The sequence below is a fragment of the Chiloscyllium plagiosum genome, unplaced genomic scaffold (genome assembly GCF_037043375.1).
Source record: "Chiloscyllium plagiosum isolate Xiang-an unplaced genomic scaffold, Cpla_swu_hap1 HiC_scaffold_32, whole genome shotgun sequence".
NCBI lineage: Eukaryota > Metazoa > Chordata > Chondrichthyes > Orectolobiformes > Hemiscylliidae > Chiloscyllium > Chiloscyllium plagiosum.
In genome coordinates, this window is record NW_028270170.1 from 29,565,525 (window position 1) to 29,586,268 (window position 20,744).

General features: G+C 41.1%; 1 protein-coding gene across 2 annotated transcripts in view; it reads left to right on the plus strand.

Annotated features, from left to right (window-relative positions):
* Nucleotides 1-7,423: 7,423 nt before the first annotated feature.
* slc35b1 (solute carrier family 35 member B1) overlaps nucleotides 7,424-20,744 on the plus strand; it is a 31,384-nt gene continuing 18,063 nt past the window's right edge. Inside the window, exons 1-3 of one of the 2 annotated variants that reach the window (XM_043675188.2) lie at nucleotides 7,424-7,596; nucleotides 14,273-14,370; nucleotides 14,937-15,067. In XM_043675188.2, the coding sequence (XP_043531123.1) occupies nucleotides 7,439-7,596; nucleotides 14,273-14,370; nucleotides 14,937-15,067 (387 nt within the window). In that variant the 5' untranslated portion in view covers nucleotides 7,424-7,438. Of the gene's footprint in view, nucleotides 7,597-12,627; nucleotides 12,739-14,272; nucleotides 14,371-14,936; nucleotides 15,068-20,744 lie in introns of those variants that run through there. The other variant, XM_087977884.1, reaches the window with a different exon arrangement.

Consider the following 20,744-nt stretch of genomic DNA (forward strand, 5'->3'; position numbering starts at 1 on the left):
AGACCAAAATGTTGAAACAGTGTCAATTTGATTGGACATTTCAAATTTAAAATGTCCAATTAAATTCTAATATTTTCTATTTTAGATTTCTTATGGAGAATTTCAAAATCAAACGTTTTATGTACTTCAATGTATTTAAATTTCCTATCAATGTAAATCAGGAGAATCCATATTAATTGTTTTCAGCAAATATCATTTATTGAAACTGATTTGTATGGCTTTGTGAGGAGCAGGTCATGCCTCACAGGTCTTACTGAATTCTTTGAGGATGTGACAAAACACATTGATGAAGGTAGAGCAGTGGATGTGGTGTAAGTGGATTTTAGCAAGGTATTTGATAAGGTTCCCCACAGTAGGCTCATTCAGAAAGTAAGGAGGCATGGGATACAGGGAAATTTGGCTGTCTGGATACAGAATTAAGAGGAGAAAGTGAGGTCTGCAGATGCTGGAGATCAGAGCTGAAAATGTGTTGCTGGAAAAGCGCAGCAGGTCAGGCAGCATCCAGGGAACAGGAGAATCGACGTTTCGGGCATAAGCCCTTCCTGAAGAAGGGCTTATGCCCGAAACGTCGATTCTCCTGTTCCCTGGATGCTGCCTGACCTGCTGCGCTTTTCCAGCAACACATTTTCAACTCTGGATACAGAATTAGCTGGCCCATAGAAGACAGAGGGTAGTAGTAGATGGAACGTATTCAGCCTGGAGCGCGGTGATGCAGGGATCTGATCTGGGACCTCTGCTGTTTGTGATTTTTATAAATGACTTGGATGAGGAAGTGGAAGGGTAGGTTAGTAAGTTTGCCGATGACACAAAGGTTGGTGGAGTGGTGAATAGCGTGGAAGACTGTTGTAGGTTGCAATGGAACATTGACAGGATGCAGAACTGGGCTGATAAGTGGAAGATGGAGTTCAACCTGGAAAAGTGTGAAGTGATTCATTTTGGAAGGTCGAATTTGAATACAGAATACAGGGTTAAAGGCAGAATTCTTAGCAGTGAGGAGGAACAAAGGGATCTTGGGATCCATGTCCATAGATCCCTCAATGTTGCCATTTAAGTTGATAGGACTGTTAAGAAGGCATATGATGTGTTGGCTTTCATTAGCAGGAGGGTTGAGATTAAGAGCTGTGAGGTTATGCTGCAGTTCTATAGAGCCCTGCTTAGACCATACTTGGAATATTGTGTTCAGTTTTGGTCGCTTCATTATAAGAAGCTTTAGAGAGAGTGCAGAGGAGATTTACCAGAATGCTGCCTGGACTGGAGGACATATCTTATGAAGAAAGGCTGAGGGAGCGAGGACTTTTCTCATTGGAGCGAAGAAGAATGAGAGGTGACTTGATAGAGGTGTACAAGATGATGAGGGGGCAGAGATGGCTATCACAAGGGGGCAAAATTTTAAGATGATTGGAAGAAAATTTAGGGGATTTGTTAGAGGTAGGTTCTTTACACAGAAACTGATGGGTGTGTGGAATGCACTGCCAGTGATGGTAGTAGAGTCAGATACATTAGGGCCATTTAAGCAACTCTTGGATAGGCACATGGATGATAGTAAAATGAAGGGTGTGTAGGTCAATAGGATCAAAGGTCGGCACGACATCGAGAGCTGAAAGGCCTATACTGTGCTGTACTGTTCTATATTCCATCTTGTATGTGAAATTGGTAAACTTAGAGGCTGTGTGACTATTTGATCAGAAATTTATGTTGAGGTCACCGAGGTGGTAAATAATCTGGTTCGGCCTCACGTAATCACTTAAGAGTAACATGTAGATGATAAACAAGGGGTAAAGAAAAGATTATTGGTGGAGAACACAAATAACAATACAGGAGGAGTAAGAAAGGTCACTTCAGGTGACAGGACAGTAGGACATGATATTCTGACAATGAAGCTGAGAAGTTTGGTAAATGGGTTAGTGCAGTCATCCATTTCCACAGGTCTAGGAATAAGATGGAAGCAAATTCTCACGAAGACCTATTGTGGCAAATATAACTAGCTGTGTTAGTGACAGCACTGCTGTAAGGTGCGGGGAAAAGAGAAAATGGTAGCATGTTCATAATATCATTGGACTAATAATCCAGACAGCCACATTAATGGTCAGGGCATTGGTGTTAATCTTACCATCGTAAGTTGTGGAATTTGAGTTCAATTCTTAAATCTGGAATATAAAGCAAGTCTCAGTAATGGTGACCATGAAACATCAATTGTAATAAAAACCCCATCTGGTTCACTACAGCCCTTTCGGGAAGTACATCTGTTGTCTTTACCTAGTCTGGTTTACACAATTGATCCACAGCTAGGTGCCTGACTCTTAACTGCCCTCTGAAATGCCAGTTAGTTCAAAAGCAGTTAGGAATGGGCAACAAATATGTTGGTCTTTCCAGTCTCATCAACATTTTATGGAAAGATAAAACATTTGGATTCTCTTCCTCAAGAATTCTAAGAACAAATACAACCATGCTGCCAGTAAAATACTGGCCGCTTCACTGCAGTTATGTTTTGTTGAATAAGTTCAACATTTGAAAACCAAGGTCACAAGGCCTCATGAGCACTTTAAAAATACATAAGGTCAAACACAGAAACATAGAAATTAGGAGCAGGAGCAGGTCATTCAGTCCTTCAATATGGTCATGGCTGACTATCCAACTTAGTACCCCATGCCTGCTTTGTCCTCATACCTTTTGATCTGGTTAGTTTTAGGAACTATATCTAACTCTTTCTTGAAAACATTCAATGTTTTGGCCTCAACTACTTTCTGTGAAAGAATTCCACAGGCTCACTTTTCTCTGGGTGAAGACATTGCTCTTCATATCAGTTCTAAATGGCCTATCCAGTATCCTAAGACTGTGATCTCTTGTTCTGAACTCAAGTCATTGAGAACATCCTTCCTGCATCTACCCCGTTTAGTTCTGTTAGAATTTTATATGTTTCTATGAGATCCCCTTTAATTTTTTTAAACTCCAACCAATGTGATCCTAACTAATCCAGTCTCTCTTTATGCCATTCATAAAAGTCTGGCAAAGCTTTGTTGCACTTCCTCCTTGGCAAGATCATCTTTCATCAGATAGAGAGACCAAAGCTGAATACAATACTCCAAGTGTAGTCTCATCAATGCCCTGTACAATTACAGCAAGACAACCCTGCTCCTGTACTCAAATCTTCTTGCTGTGAAGATAAACATACCATTTGGCTTCTTCACCACCTGCTACCCTAAGGAGCTGCTCACCGACTTCAGGAAGCAGAGTCGAGGACACGCCCCTTTCTGTATCAATGGTGCTGAGGTGGAGGTGGTCAAGACCTTCAAGTTCTTTGGAGTAAATATTACCAATAATCTGTCCTGGTCCATCCATGTCAATGCTAGTCAAGAAAGCACATCAATGCTTCTAATTCCTCAGAAGGCTAAGGAAATATGCATGCCCACAATGACTCTTACCAATTTTTATAGATGCATCATGGAAAGCATCCCATCCAAATGCAACACAGCATCCAATTGCTCTGCCCAAGACCAGCCTTCCTTCCAATGACTCTATCTACACTTCCCGGTGCCTCGAGAAAGTAGCCAACATAATCAAAGATTCCTCCCACCCCATTTATACGCTCTTCCACCAGGCGATACTTACAAAAGTTTGAAGACACATACCAAGAGATTCAAGAACAGCTTCTTGCCTGCTCGTTATTAGACTTAAGAACAGACCTCTCATATATTAAAAGTTAATCTTTCTCTGTACCTTTTCTGTGAGGAAACACTATATTCTGCATTCTGTTCTAGTACCTTGATATACTTATGTAAATGACAAAGTTCGCATGCAAAGCAATACTTTTCACTGTATCTCGGCACATGTGACAATAATGAATCAAATCAAATCTCCATGGTTACTTTCAGTAACTGGTGCACAAAGACACTAAGGTCTTGTTGCACCTTCCCCTTTCCATTCAGATAATAATCTGCTTTCATGTTTTTGATACCAAAGTGGATAGCTTCAGATTATATTTAATCCACAATGCATTTGCCCACCCACTCAACTTGTCCAAATCACACTGAAGCATCTCTACATTCTCTTCAAAGTTCACCCCCTCTACCTTACAACACATTTGTTGTTTTTAAAGTTGCTAATATTATAATTAGTACACTCATCTAAATGATTAATATATATTGTGAATAGTTGGGGTCCAAGCACTGATCCATGTGGTACTCCACTAGTCACTGCCTGCCATTCAGAAAATGGCCCATTTACATCTACTCTGTTTCCTGTCCACAAACCAGTTCTCTATCTATGTTAGTACACAACACCTTAATCCCATGTGCTTTAATTTTAAACACTGATCGCTTCTTTAGGACCTTATTAAGAGCCTTCTGAAAGTCCAAGTAAATGACATCCATTGGCTCACCCTTATCAACACCCCTAGTTACAACCTTGAAACATTCTTACAGATTTGTATGATATCTCTTTCGTAAATCAATACTGACACTATCCAATCCTGCCACTGTTTTCCAAGTGCTCTGGTATTAAACTTTTTGTAATGGATTCCAGCATTTTCAGTACTACTGATATTAGTTGAACTGGTCTTTAATTTCCTTTAATTTCTTTACCTCCTTTTTTCAAATAGTGGGGTTACATTAGCCTTCTTCTAATCCATAGGGACCGTTTTCCGTGTGTTCCCCAACATTTTTGGGGCATTATTTGTGTCCTTTGTGAAGACAGAACCAAAATATGCATTTGATTGGTCTGCCACCATCTTATTCCCATTATAACTTCCCATGCTTCTGATGGTAAGGGTCCTATATATGTTCTCTTTTTCTCTTCACAACTGTAGAATATTTTACAATCAGCTTAGTTTTGATTTTCCCCTCTCTTAACCAATTCTTTTGTGCTCCTTTGCAGAAATATAAACTGCTCCCAATCCTCACACGTATTGCTTTTGTTTTTGCCATTTTTTATGCCCCTTCTGTGGATCTAATGCTATCTCTAATCTCCCTTGTTATCTATGATCAGGTCACCTTTCCCCTTTTAGTTTTGAGCCAGACAGGAATTAATAAGTATCGTGGTTCCTCTTTGCACACTTTGAACACTTGCCATTGCCTATCCACCATCAACCCTTTAAGTAACATTTCCTAATTCATCACAGCCAACTCGCACCTCATACCATCACAGTTTCCTTTATTTAAGTGTCATCTTAATGAAGAATTCCATTATATTGCAGTCACTTTTCCCCAAGGATCTTACACAGGTAGTTTGCTGATTATTCCTTTCTCCTTACACAATACATAGTCTAGGATGGCCTATTCAATAAGATACATGCAGAATCATAGAAGCCATTCAGCCATTAAGTCGGCACTGACCCTCTGAAGACATCCCATCCACCCCTGTAACTCCACATTTCCAATGGTTAACATACCTGGCCTGCACTATGGGGCAATTTAGAATGGCCAATCCACCTAACATGCATATCTTTGGACTCTAGGAAGAAACCAGAGCACCTAAGAGGAAACCCAGGCTGATACTGGGAGAGCATGCAAATGCCATACAGATGATTACCCAAGGCTGGACGTGAACCCAGGTTCCTGGCACTGTGAGGCAGCAGTGCTAATCACTGAGCCACTGTACCGAATATCTGCAATACTTTTGGTGAACAGCAAAACAAAGACTTAAGCCAAGAAAATGTCTGTGAACTCAATTGTATTTCAGGAAATGTCTGATGGGAGCAAAAATAGGCATTTAAGCTTGACCTCTAATCCTGCTTTCATTAGACCTTGCTTTTCTTGATATATAGTGGGAAGTTCCTGTCTAGAGAATTAGAGGACAAAACTGATCAAAACTTTAGTCTGCATTTTTTGTCCAATATGATTGGAATAGCTGGATCTTTATATTAGAAAAGATATAGTTTATACTGTATTCCAAACTTTAGATTTTTACAGTTTTTTAAAATGTTTGGACAGTGGGATTGGTATTAAATGATTACATCGATTACAAAAAATTCAATATTAATGTTATTTATTTTTCTTACTGAGGCTGTGGGTAAAGCTTTATTCATTGATGACATTTAGCTGCCTTTATGAACTGCAGCAGCCTCTGTAGTATTGGTGTCATAGATTTTTTTTGTAGGGAATACTTGAAATCTTTGCCATGAAAAACCATTACTGCATTTCAAAGTTTTACATTGATTGTGAAGTGTTGAATGATTTCTGAGGTTGGAAGCAGCAGCATCTGGAAATATTTATTTATATATCCTATATAAATCTAGCCAATGGGAAAAAAAAGCATTGTCCTCTTGGACTGTAGTCTGCAGGAACTTCTTTAAAAAAAATCAGAGTTACAGCTTATCAAAACAATAATAGTTTGCAAATTGTGTGTGACTTTAAGTGACCCAAAGAGTTCTAATGATTATTCACATCAGTGAAACACACTAGTATTTTATTTATTAAAAATTTGAAAGGGAATTGGGAAAAAAAGGGGACAATTAAGCTAAAACAAATCTAGAGAACAATGGAGAAACTCAGCAGGTCTAGCAGAGTTAATGTTTCGAGCCTATTCAACATTCTTAAGGGACTTGAGAAGGTATTATTTCCCCTTGTGGGAGAGTCTTGGACCAGAGTAAGGGGTCAAAGATTTGAGACATAATCATAGAACGCTTACAGTGCAGAAAGAGGCCATTCGCCCCATCAAATCTGCACCAACTCTCTGAAGAGCAAGCCCCACCGACATCCCTTCCTAACCTGTACATCCCTGGACTGAGAGGGGCAATGTTTGGCGTATCTAATCCACCTAACCTGCACACCTTGGGACTTTTAGAGGAAACTGCAGCACCCAGAGGCGACCCACGAAGAGAATGTGCAAACTTCACAAGGCGAGAATCAAACCCGGCTCCCTGGCGCTGCGAGACAGCAGGGCTAACCACCGGGCGTCCCCAAAATGACATGAGGACGAACTTCCTACAAGGCACGTGAACCTGTGGAACTATTTACTGTAAAAGGCGAGGTCATTTAGTATACTGAGGTGGACATTTTTTTAATGAATAAAGCGATCGAGGAGGGAAAGGAGTTGAGGATTATTAGATTAGCCATGTGAATGGTGCAGCAGTAACGATGGACTGAGTGGCCTACTTCGGTTCCAGTGTCTCACGATAAACCCTGTATGGTCCGTCATCCGTCTCCCGCGCAGGCGCCCTATCAACAACCTACACGACAGCCTAACCGTCTCTTACAGGACCCCTTTGGCCGAGGGACTCGGCTGTGCCGGTTATTTTTCTTCCATTCTGGGACAAGCCTGCTGGATAATATCAATATTTTAAAAAATGTAACAGGGAACGATCAGGGGGCTGTTTGAATTGTCAGGCTCGGGGCTGACGTTGTGGTCACCCATTCCGTCTTCAGGCAATAGGATTGGGCTGCCTTCCTCTCCCTCCTTGGGGAGGGAGTGGGAGGAGAGATGGTGGTCCGCGCGGAGGCTGATGGGACCGGTTGAAGTTGTTGCCCTGGAGCCGGAGGCGCCGAGTGAGGCGACCGAACCGTCCATGGAGAAAATACCCAGCGAGAAGCTGCGGCTGCTCTTCTGTTTCCTGGGAGTCTTCGTCTGTTACTTTTACTACGGGATTCTGCAGGAGACGATGTGAGTGTGCGGAAGAGAGAGACAGAGTGAGGCTTCCTGATTGAAATGGCGGTGCAGCTCCGGATTGCTCGGCATTGAGGGGGGAGGACAGGGGCAACAATGATGAGGTGGAGATGCAGCAAACAGGGAGACTCATCAATCCTTTCCTAGAGCCTAGGCCTGTTTCCTACCAAACCCCCAAAGAATAAACAGGCTTACTGTTTGCTTCGAAATTATAAACTCAAGTGAAATTATGCACCAAAAGAGAAATTGTTTCAGAAACTCAGCATCTATGGAAAATGAAAGAGTTAACATTGAGTCCATTGATCAGTCCTGAAGAATTTTCTCCAACTATTTCTATTTTTGATCGTTTCGCAGTTCTTAGTTTTATTGCAGTGATGCACAGATGATGCAATGCACTCTGCAGACATGTGGCAGTTTGTGTTCCTACAGTTGAAGAGCTACTGAGATCCAGGCTCTTCATGGCCACACACTGGAAACCAGTTTCAGAACACCTGAGTTGTTTGATTTGGAAAAACTAGTTCTGTTGCCTAAAGTATTTTTTTCACATTTATTGTTTCTCTGAAAATGTATCAATACTTTCAAAATTCAAAAGCAAAACATGTGACTGTTACACCTCTTTGTGACAATATACATTTTAAGACACTTTGCTGTCATGTTTTAGATTGCTCTAATTGTCTCCTGTCAAGCTCCTTCAGAAGCTCTATTTTAATGAGATTACTTTTCTAACTCTTCTAAATTTGAGATTCTGATTTGCTCAATCTCCTATCTTTGGATGGTCCTCTCTTCCCAGGAACTAATTTAGTGAACTCTTGTTTACTGCCTATGATTCATGTATATTCTTCCTTTAAATACAGAACAAAACTGCATGTAGTACTTTAGATGTGTCTGACCAAAACCCTGTACAATTTTAGCAAGATTTTCTTTTTTAATGTCAATCCTGTTAGAATAAAATGCAATCTGCAGTTTGCTTTTCTAATTGCTTTCTGTAATGTATTGCTAACCTTATTCCTTTTGTGAATAACTAGTGTCTCAATATTCACATTTAAATGTGATACAATTTTTAAAAAAAGAAATTCCACTTTTGTTCTTATTACCAAACAATTAACCTTTCAATTTCCCATGTTAAATACTGTCTATTCCCTTGTTGCTGATTCACTGAATCTGTCTAGATTCTTTTGTGTCCTAATCTCAGTTTATGTTACCACCTAACTTTGTACTGTCAGTAAATCAGAGATACATTGCAGTAAATCTCTAAGTCATTAATATAGACTTTAAATAACGGAGTAATGAACATTGATTATTGACATTTTACTAGTTACGCTACCAATTTGGAAATGCTAAAATCATTCCAAGTATGTTTCCTGTCTATTAGCTAGTCTTCTCCATGCTAATATTACCTTCAACTTTTGTGTCCTTCTCTTGTGTTTTACTCATATGTGATACCTTATTTCTTTTGGAAATCCAAACTTGTTACATTTGCAGGTGCCCTTTCTTACTCTACTAGTTACATTCTTAAAAAACTCACCATCGAAGGACATTGGTTAGATCACTTTTCAAATAGTGTTCAGTTGTGAGCTCCCTGCCATCAGAAGGATGTTGTGAAACCTGAAAGGGGTCAGAAAAAATTTACAAGGATATTGCCAGGATTGGAGGGTTTCAGCTATATGTCATCTTGTTTCTCCCCCCCCCCCCCCCTCAGTTGAAGCAAAACGCTTAGAAACTCAAAGTAGTTTTACCTCCTTCATCTTTATTCTGGGCCCTGGAGGGGGTGGAGAAAGAGAGAGAGAATGATCATCCATGTGCGCAGGGGCATGTTCTCAATCTTCTCTCTCGAACAGCAATTTCTTAATGAATTATAGTCATTTTTACAGAGAGGAACATCCGGATCAGGCAACCTAAATATTGATTGGGTGACGGTTACAATCAGCGAGTGTCAATAGTAAAGATTAAGCCATTTACTGTTAATGCTTCCAATATTGTTAAATGACTCTATATAATGAATGCTTTCCACCTTGTTAACCCATTACCCCTGCCTCTGAGAAAGTCTATAGTCTTAAAATTTGTCTTTCAACATTTAGACTAAAATGTAGTGCGGAATTATAGAACGCATTTACTGCACTAGAAAATAGACTGGCAGGAAGGCTCAGAAAAAGTGGAGAACTCGAGGAATGCAGAAGACAGGGATATCTGGGCTCACCAAGTAATAACAGGATGCTATAAGGCAATTAAGAACATTTGCCTTAGCATCTGTGAATTTGTGTGAACAGGATACCAAGTGATAACATTCACAGCCATTCCCTTGTGAAATTAATGACCGTGTTTGATTCTGACCCTGAAACGAAACTTGGTACTATCAAAAGCTTTGTAATTAATGGTCAGATGCTGCCAATTATAATGGATTCATATTACCCCTTGCACCCAGGGCAGACACAGTGTCTCTGCCATTGTCTTATTCCACATTACAACTTCTCCCATCTCTAGCTCTAAGAGAACAACATTTGTTTTTTGTTTTCATAAACATATTACAAGCTGTGTGAGATTTTACATATCCTGGCTGGCTACTCTTTTTTTAAATGAACTTATCAGTTTTCATTCCCATACTAATGAATATAAGGTGTTATTTCTCCTTGTACTGTCTGGTCTCTCTAAAAATCGACAGCTATGGTCATGAAAAGAGCCCATTCCCTTTGGAGCTGTTGGGCTATTGCCAATCTCCCATTTCCTCATTACATCTTTAAGCGTTTTGTGGCCAGCCAACACACACCCACCCCCCCCCCCCCCCCCCAAAAAAAATCTGTCTCCTTAGCTAGAAATGGAGTAGAAGTAGGTTTACATTGACTTTAGCAAGGCCTTTGACAAGGTTTCGCATGGTAGACTGATTAGTAAGATTAGACCATATAGGATCTGGGGGAACTAGCCAATTGGATATAAAACGTAGGAGATAGAGGGTGGTGTAGAGTGTTATTTTTCAGACTGAAGGCCTCTGGCTAGCAGTGTGCTGCAAAAATTGATGTTGGGTCCACTGCTATTATATAAATGATTTGGATGAGAATATAGGAGGCATGGTTAGGCAGTGTGCAGATGACACCAAAGTTGGTGGTGTAGTGGAAAGTCATGAAGTTTCTATATGATTACAAAGGGATCTTGATCAGTTGGGTCAATGGGCTGAGAAGTGGCAGATGGAGCTTAATTTAAATAATTGCAAGGTATTTGCATTTGGTAAGACGAATCAGGGCAGATCTTGCACAGTTACTGGTAGGACCTTTCCCAAAGGGGAAGATTGTGAAGGTGAGACTCGGTTAACCAGGTGCCAGGACAACTTGAAATGACTGGGGCGAGAAACTTTCTGGGAATGAAGGTGGAATCTCTGGCTTAAAGCTGCATTGGTTCAGGATGAGAAGTGTTATGAATTGTTCTGTTGTAACGGACACTCTGTTTTTACATCGAGGTCTGAGATTACAGTAATTACAGTGTTTGAGCAGTCTGATTAACACCTTACTGTGTTGTGAGTTTTAGACGGAAATCCAATCTGTAACCTCACCGGTCTGCAGGGGCGGTGTTTCAGGGTGAGGGATTTTTGTGTACCGGACAGTGCCTTTTTGTTTAAAAAGTGTCGTTTCTACTCGTTTCATTGTGCTCATTAAAAACAATTGTACTGCCAAAAAAAGAATGGTAGGACCTTAGGGAGTGCTGATGAACAGAGAGACCTAAGGGTGCAGGTACATCATTCCTTGAAAGTGGCATCACATGAAGACAGGATGGTGAAGGTGGTGTTTGGCACACTTGCATTCATCAGGCAAAGCATTGAGTACAGGAATTGGGACACCATGTTCTTGTTCAGGATATTGATAAGACCACATCTGGAGTACTGCATACATTTCTTGTAGCTCATCTTTAGGAAGGATGTTATTAAACAGTAAAGGGTGTGAAAAAGATTTACAAGGATGTTATCAAGACTTGAGTTATAAGAAGAAGCTGGATAGACTGGCACTGTTTTCCTTGGAGTATAGGAGGCTCAGCGGTGACCTTATCAATGTTAATAAATTCATGAGCCGCATGGTTAATGTGAATAGCCAAGGTCTTTTCCCCAGAGTAAGATAGTCCAAACGTAGAGGGCATAGGTTTAAAGTGAGAGGGGAATGATTTAAAAGTGGCACCTTTTTCCACACAGGGTGGTGCAAATGTGGAATGAGCTGTTAGGGGAAGTGGTGGGGCAAAGTAGAAATACAACATTTAAAAGACATTTGGACAAGTACAAGGATAGGAAAGGTTTAGGGGCATATGGGCCAAATGGGACTATTTAAAGGACAGAATTCCAGTGTGGAAGCAGGCCATTGTGCCCATCGAGTCCACACCAACCTTCCAAAGAGCATCCTACTGAGACTCGCCCCGTTCCTGTAATGCTACATTTCCAGTTCTGCTAACTTGCACACCATGGACACTATGGGAAATTTAACATTCCCAGTCCATCTAACCTGCCCATCTTTGGTCTGTGGTCGGAAATTGGAGCATCTGGAGGAAATCCACACAGATATGGACAGAATGTGAAACTCTACACAGACAATCACCCGACGGTGGAATCGAAATCTGGTCCCTGGCGCTGTGAGGCGGCGGTGCTAACCACTGAGCAACCATGCCACCCCATTTCAGTTTAGGAAACCTGGTGAAGTTGGATTGAAGTGTCTGTTCCCGTGCTGTATGACTCAGTTCAGTCCCTCAAGCCTGCTCTGCCATTCAGATAATGTTATCTCTTCATGTTGCAAGTTTGACATTTCCATATACTACTGATCATCTTTGTTTCTCCTCCCTAGCAAAAATCTTCCTTTTCCTTCCTTAACAAGAGTCAATAATCCCACATCTATTGCCTTCTGAGATAAACCGGTGCAAAATGGTATATCTGTTTAAGAGGGGATGATCATAGGGGACTTCTGAACTGTCTGTCATGATAACGAGTCTTCCTTGTAATCACCTAGCTCTTTTTGGTCTGGTTGCCCCTTATAGTGGTGTGACAAACTTGCTAAACATGCTTTCCACAATGTTCTCAGCCTCATGGATTCTCCATGATAAGTCCATCTGCAGCTGTAAGATGAATGCTGTGCCAATCAGAAGTTTGAAAGGAAGGAAAGACCAAATCGTAAGGTTTGTGATAGACTGGGAGCTGGTATGGGTGAAACATTTTTCTTCCATAGATTGGTAGATGAGCAAGTGTTCTCCTTCCTGATGTGTCCTTGAGAAGATGTTGATGTGCTGCCGCCTTGGACTGTAGCAGTCCATATTTTTGTAGGTGCGTCCACAGTGCTGTTTAGAAGAGAGTTGTGTGACTTTGACCAAATGACAGTGAAAGATGAGTAGTTCCAAGTTCGGTGTGGAAGGTGTTCCTGTGCATCAGTTGCACTTATCCATCTAAGTGATGGTGGGATGACGCAAGTTTATTTTTGTGTTATCTGAGCTGCATTCATTGAGGCTAATGGAGAATTCTGGATGACACTATGGACTTGTACACTGAAGTTGATGGACTGACTTTGGAGAATCAAATGAATTATTTGCGATAGAATTCCAACCTGCTGATTTACTCTTGTAACCCCAGTATTTCTGTGGCGAGTCCAGTTCACTTTCTGGTCAGTGGTAATCCCAGGTGATCATGGTGCATTCAACCAAGGTAATGTTGTTGAATGTCAATGGGAGATTATTAAATTCTTCAATCTTAAAAGGAAAATCACGCAACACCAGGTTATAATCCAACAGGTTTATTTGGAGTCCTGCTCCTTCATAAGTTAGCTGTGAATTCTATTTTGTTTGAGATGGTCATTGACTGGTACTTTTGTAGTGCATATAGCGAAACATGATGATACAAGGCATAATAAAAATCCATGACACAATAGAAATAGAAGATTGGTCCACAAGGGGTGTAATTGGGAACAGCAGAATCACACCGACAAGTTCCATCTAAAAACATGGGGGCAGCAGTGAGGTCTGGAAGGATATGAAGACAGTGAATTGGGAATCTTTACAGTGGTGGTGTAACCTTTACCTTGCAGTACTTTTGCCTGAACCTGGGGTGGCCACAGATGATGTTGATAATGTTAGCTCTCAAGTTATAGTCTCTAACTCGCACTGATCAGCGCTGTCTTCTTCAGATCAGTAATTGAGTATAATATTGATATGGAAATAGGGTTCTCATGCTTTTCAGTTCTGATACCAAAATGTCTGATTTTGCGGTAGACAACTGCTTTCTCTGGTTAACGAGTGATGTGGAGCCATATTTTAGCTTTGCCAGTTTCATTTTAGTCCCATCTTAAAATGGTAGCTATAACGTAGCTAACAATCTGAGCTGAGGTCTATGACTGCGCTATGTGAGGACAGTATCTGAGTGTTACCCTTTTTGTGTTCAGTCAGGCCAAATCAATGCTTCATCCAGGATGTTTTAGGAACAATCCTGATTTTTAAATTCAGTTTACATGTGTGCAACGAATGTGAACTAAATTTCATTTACACGTTAGACCTAAATGATTTCGGAGATGTGGTTTTGAAGTCAGTGTTTATGGTCTGGTCTCTGTTCATGCAAGTAATTTTCTTTACATATTTGATATCTAACTGGTAACTGAAATGATTGTGATTTTTTTTTGCTACCAGAAATTGTCTAACTTGGGCACTTACATCTTTTGTATTACAGAACCAGAGGCAAATATGGAGAGCAGCAAGAATCATTTACTTACGCAAAATCACTTGTGTTTGTACAGTGTATTGTTAATGCCATCTTTTCTAAATTAAGTAAGTAATATTAAAGATGTTGAAAAATATTTTATAAATATTTTGAGTATTTACATGTGTACAAACTATATTTTGAACTTCCCTAACTTTTCTAGATTTTGGACTTATTGTAGTGGAAAGTTTATGACAATTACTGGCCTGGATCTCGTGGTCAGCAGCAAAGTGAAGACATACACCACTGACTGCATTTTAAACTATGATCATGTATTTTTCATAAGCCGCAGTTCCTACTGTTTTCCCAGCTGCGGGTATAAATCTATTGGCAAGGTAAAAGGTGATGACTAATGTTAAGGGGCATTCCAAACAAAGCTTCTGACACCCCAACCACCTTAAAAAACTGGAAGCATGCACTTTGAGGTCTGACTTCAGTTCAATGATAGTTTGTATTTATGTGGTGTGAATGGTTTTTTTTGTTGGTGAAGTGTCATTAAGTATGGGTATTTACATATCTAAAGAATTGCAAAGTACTTCAGTAGTAGAGCATGATATTCAAAATTATGAAATTATTTGTCCAAATATTTAAGTTGTATTTATTAATTATATCTGACTGACATATCTTGTTCTAGTTATACAGTTGTTGGAAAAACCTTCACTTGAACGAACGCCACGCTGGCTGTATGCAGTTTGTTCAATGTCCTACTTAGGAGCAATGGTTTCTAGTAATTCTGCACTTCAGTATGTCAACTATCCAACACAGGTTGGTACTGGACATTGCATAGTCTTTTCAGAAATTTTTTTCTCCCAATGTTCAAGTCTGTATCTACTTAAGAATAATGTTTTCCTTTTAAAAACAAGATATTTCACAGTACTGGATATGTATTTGTTTTGTTATTTGCATTGTAAGACAGTTAGAGATAAATAATGTAAACCTAACCTTGGCTAACCCTTATAATTGTTGTTCTGATTCATTTATTTAAAGAAAGTGATAAATTTTTAAAAAGTGACTTTTCTGTCCACAATCCATAAATATAAATATATGGCTCTCTTTGAATAACACTTTACAGATCTCTTCCTTTGAGAGTAGCATTTATATTTGCAAGTGTTGAAGAAATTTACCACTAAATTGTGTACTAAACAGATGAGTGTTTGAGGGAGTAAATGTGTTTCAAGCAATCCAAATGCTCCAAATTCTCACAATATTTTGTTGGAGTAGATCTAGAAAAAATGGATTTAAAAAAGTACACAACCCCGTTAATGTGCAATGCAAATTGGAATGCTGACCTTGATAAAATCACCGCTCACCATCCTCCGCTCAAATGAAAAACGTCCTAGCCTCTCCTTACAACTCAAACCCTCCAGTTTCAGTAACATCCTTGTAAATCTTTTCTGCACCCTCTCCACTTAAACAGAATCCTTCCTATAGCAGGGCAACCATAATTCCATACAGTACTCCAAATGTGGCTCACCAATGTCCTGTACAACCACAACATGATGTCCCAACTCTTTTACTCAATGGTCTGAGCAATGAAGGCAAGCATGTCACATGCCTTCTTTACCACCCTGTCTACCTGTGACGCAACTTTCAAGGAACTATGTACCTGAACACCTAGGTGTCTCTGTTTGATAACACTCCTCAGGGCCCTACCATTAGCTTTGTAAGCCCTGCTCTGGTTTGCCTTACCAAAATGTGGCACCTCATATTATCTAAATTAAACTTCTGTCACTCCTCAGTCCAGTTGATCAAGATCCCTTGGTAATCTTAGATAACCCTTTTCACTGTCTACTATACCACTGAGTTTGGCATCATCTGGAGACTTCCTAACCATGCTTCCTATATTCTCATCCAAATCATTTATATAAATGACAAACAGCAGGAGACCAAGCACCAATCCCTGTGGAGTACTGCTGGTCAAAGGCCTCCTGTCTGAAAATAAAGCCCTCCCCCACCACCCTCTCTCCTACAATGGATATAAAGCCAATTTTGTATCCATTTGACAAGCTCTCTCTGAATCCCGTATGATCTAACTTGACTAACCAATCTACCATGCGGAACCTTGTCGAAGGCCTTACTACAGTCCACGTAGGTAACTTTGACCACTTTGGCCTCATCTATCGGCCACGTCCTTTAAAAAAAAACTGTGTGTTTGTGACAGACTATTTCCTACCCACAAAACCATGCTATCTCTGATCAGTCCTTGCCTCTCCAAATGCGTGTAAATCCTGTCTCTCAATCCCCTCGAACAACTTACCCATCGCTGACATCAGGCTCACTGGTCAAAAGTTCCCAGACTTCTCCTTGCAGCCTTTCTTAAATAAAGGCACAATGTTAGCCACCCTCAGTCTTCCAGCACCTTGCCCGTGGCTGTAGATGATACAAATGTCTCTGCTAGGGGCCCTGCAATTTCTTCCTTCGCTCCTCTCAATATTCTGGGACACACTCAATCAGGTCCTGGAAATTTATCTACCTCTACGCTTGTTAAACCTCCAGCGCCACCTCTCCTGTAATGTAGAATGTTTTCAATATGTTTTTATTTCCCCAAATTCCACAGTAAATGGGCGGCATGGTGGCTCAGTGGTTAGCACTGCTGCCTCACAGCACCAGGATCCCAGGTTCAATTCCAGCCTCAGCTGACTGTCTGTGTGGAGTTTGCACATTCTTTCCGTGTCTGCGTGGGTTTCCTCCCACACTCCAGGTTAGGTGAATTGGCCATGCTAAATTGCCCATAGTGCTAGGTGCATTAGTCAGAGGGAAGTGGATCAGGATGGGTTAGATTAAATTAGATTCCCTTCGGCCCAACCAGTCCACACCGACCCTCCGAAGAGCAACCCACCCAGACCCATTTCCCCCTGATCAATGCACCTAACACTATGGACAATTTAGCATGGCCAATTCACCTGACATGCACATCTTTGGATTGTGGGAACTCTTTGGAGGGTCGATGTGGACTGTATGGGCTGACGGGCCTGTTTCCGCACTGTAGGGAATCTAATCTAAATACTGATGTGAAATATTTGTTTAGTATCTCTCCCATCTCCTGTGGTTTCACACATAGACATCCTCGTTGATTTTTAAGGGGCCCTATTCTCTCTCCATGGTTGCTCTTTTGCCCTTAATGTACTTGTAGACTCTCTTTGGATTGTCCTTAACTTTACCTGCCAAGGCTATCTCAGATCCCAGTTTTGCCCTCCTTATTCCCTGCCCATACTCCCTTTTTACTCTTCCAAGAGATTCACTTGATCCCATTTGACTATACCTGAGAAATGCCATGTGCTGGTTTCTTGACCAGAACCTAAACACCTCTATTCATTGATTGTTCCCTACTAATACCAGCCTTACCCTTCACTCTGCCTCTGACCTCTCGTTATCTCACTTCCACAAATTTCCCACTTGCCAGTCATCCCTTTACCTGTGAACAGTACAATCCCATCAAAGTGATCATTCCTTTCTTATTTTTGAGTTCCAGCCATATAGTTTTACTGGATGATCTCCCAGAAAAATCCTCTCTAAGTATAGCAAATGAACAAAGAAAATTACAGCACAGGAACAGGCCCTTTGGCCTTCCAAGCCTGCGCTGATCCAAATCCTCTCTCTAAACCTACTATTTTCTAAAGATCTGTATCCCTTTGCTGCCTGCTGATTCATGTATCCGTCCAGATACATCTTAAATGACGCTATCGTTCCCGCCTCTACCACCTCCACTGGCAATGAGTTCCAGGTCCCCACCACCCTCTGCATAAAGAACTTTCCACACGTATCTCCCCTAAACCTTTCCCCACTCACTTTGAACTCGTACCCCGAGTAATTGAGTTCTGTACACTGGGGAAGAAGCTTCTTGATATCCACCCTGTCTATACCCCTCATGATTTTGTAGACTTCAATCAGGTCCCCCCTCAACGTCTGTCTTTCTAATGAAAATAATCCTAATCTACTCTACCTCTCTTCACAGCTATTATCCTTCATACCAGGCAATATCCTGGTGAACCTCCTCTACACCCCCTCCAAAGCATCCACATCCTTTTGGTAATGTGGCGACCAGAACTGTACGCAATATTCCAAATGCGGCCGAACCAAAGTACTATGCAACTGTCTCATGACCTGTCAACCCTTGTACTCATTACCCCGTCATATGAAGGAATGCATGCTGTATGCTTTCTTGACCACTTTACTGACCTGCGTTGCCACCTTCAGGGAACAATGGACCTGAATACCCAGATCTCTCTGTACGTCAATTATCCCCAGGACTTTTCCATTTACTATATAGTTCATTCTTGAATTGGACCTTCCAAAATGCAACACCTTGCACTTGCCTGGATTGAACTCCATCTGCCATTTCTCTGCCCATCTCTCCAATCTATCTATATTCTGCTGTATTCTTTGACAGTACCCTTCACTATCTGCTACTCCACCAATCTTGGTGTCATCTGCAAACTTGCTAATCAGGCAACCGATACCTTCCTCCAAATCATTTATATATAAATCACAAACAACAGTGTCACAGCACAGATCCCTGTGGAACACCACTGGTTACGGGTCTCCATTTTGAGAAGCTCCCTTCCACTAGTGCCTCTGTCTCCTGTTGCCCAGCCAGTTTTCTATCACCTAACTAGAACACCCTGGACCCCATGCGACCTCACCTTCTCAATCAGTCAACCATAGAGAGCCTTATCAAATGCCTTACTAAACTATGTATATGACATCTACAGCCCTTCCCCAACTTTGGCACCTCAAAGGAGGTTTGTAAGACATGGCCTTCCCCACACAAAACCATGCTACCCATTACTGATATTCCCATTTTCTTCCAAATGGGAATAGATCCTATCCCTCAGTATCTTCTCCAGCAGCTTTCCCACCACTGATGTCAGGGCTCACTGGTCTATAATTACCTGGAGTATCCCTGCTACCCTTCTTAAACAAGGGGACAACATTAGCAATTCTCCAGTCCTCTGGGACCTTGCCTGTGTTCAAAGATGCTGCAAAGATATCTGTTAAAGCCCCAGCTATTTCCTCTCTCATTTCTCTCTGTAACCTGGGGTAGATTCCATCCGGACATGGGGGCTTGTCCACCTTAATGCCTTTTAGAATACACAACACTTCCTCCCTCCTTATGTCGACTTGACCTAGAGTAATCAAACATCTATCCTCGCCTCAACATTCACCATGTCCCTCTCCTCGGTGAATACCGATGCAAAGTAATTGTTAAGAATCTCACCCATTTTCTCTGACTCCACGCATAACTTTCCTCCTTTATCCTTGAGTGGGTCAACCCTTTTTCTAGTTCCCCTCTTGCTCCTGATATATTAAAAAAGAGACTTTGGGATTTTCCTTATCTGTTTGCTAAAGATAACTGATGACCCTTTTTAGCCCTGCTAATTCCTCATTTCAGATTGGTCCTACATTCCTGACATTCTTCCAAAGCTTTGTCTCTCTTCAGTCACCTGGACCTTGTGTACGCATCCTTTTTCCTCGTAGCTAGTCTCACAATTTCATTTGTTATCCATGGTTCTTTAATGATGCCATTTCGAACCCTCATTTTCACAAGAACATACCTCTCCTGAACTCTCATCAACCTCTCTTTAAAAGCCTCCCACATATCAAATGTGGATTTACCTTCAAACAGTTGTTCCCAATCCACATTCCCTAGCTCCTGCTGATTTTTTGTATAGTTGGCCTTCCCCCAGTTTAGCACTCTTCCTTCAGGACCACTCTTCTCTTTGTCCATGAGTATTCTAAAACTTATGGAATTATGATCACTATTCTCAAAGTAATCCCCCCACTGAAACTTCAACCACCTGGCCAGCCTCATTTCCCAACACCAGGTCCAGCATCGCCCCTTCCTGAATTGGACTATTTACATATTTCTCTAGAAAACCCTCCTGGATGCTCCTTACAAGATCTGCTCCATCTAGACCTCTAACACTAAGTAAATCCCAGTCAATTTTGGGAAAATTAAAACCTCCTGTCACCACCACCATGTTGCTCCGACATCTTTCCAAGATCTGTTTACATATTTGCACCTTTATCTCACATTTGCTGTTGGTAGGCCTGTAGTACAGCCCCAATATTGTTACCGCACCCTTCCTATTTCTGTGCTCTGCCCATATTGCCTTACTGCTCGAATCTTCCATAGTTTCCTCCTTCAGCAATAATATTCTGTCTAATCAAAAATGCCCCCTCTCCTCTTGCCTCCCTTTCTATGTTTCCTATTGGATCTAGACCCCAGAACATTGAGCTGTTGGCCCTGTCCATCCCTAATTCATGTCTCTGTAATAGCTGTCCCAATCCCATTCATCCACCTTAGTGTCAGACCTTTTGAATTGAATTAAATGCATTTTAATTATTCAGAATTACCTCAATCTCTGAAGTGCTCTCACTGACCTTGTCTAACTGACCTGCTCTGCTTAACTTCAAAGCCCTTCCTCAGCTTTCTGTCTGT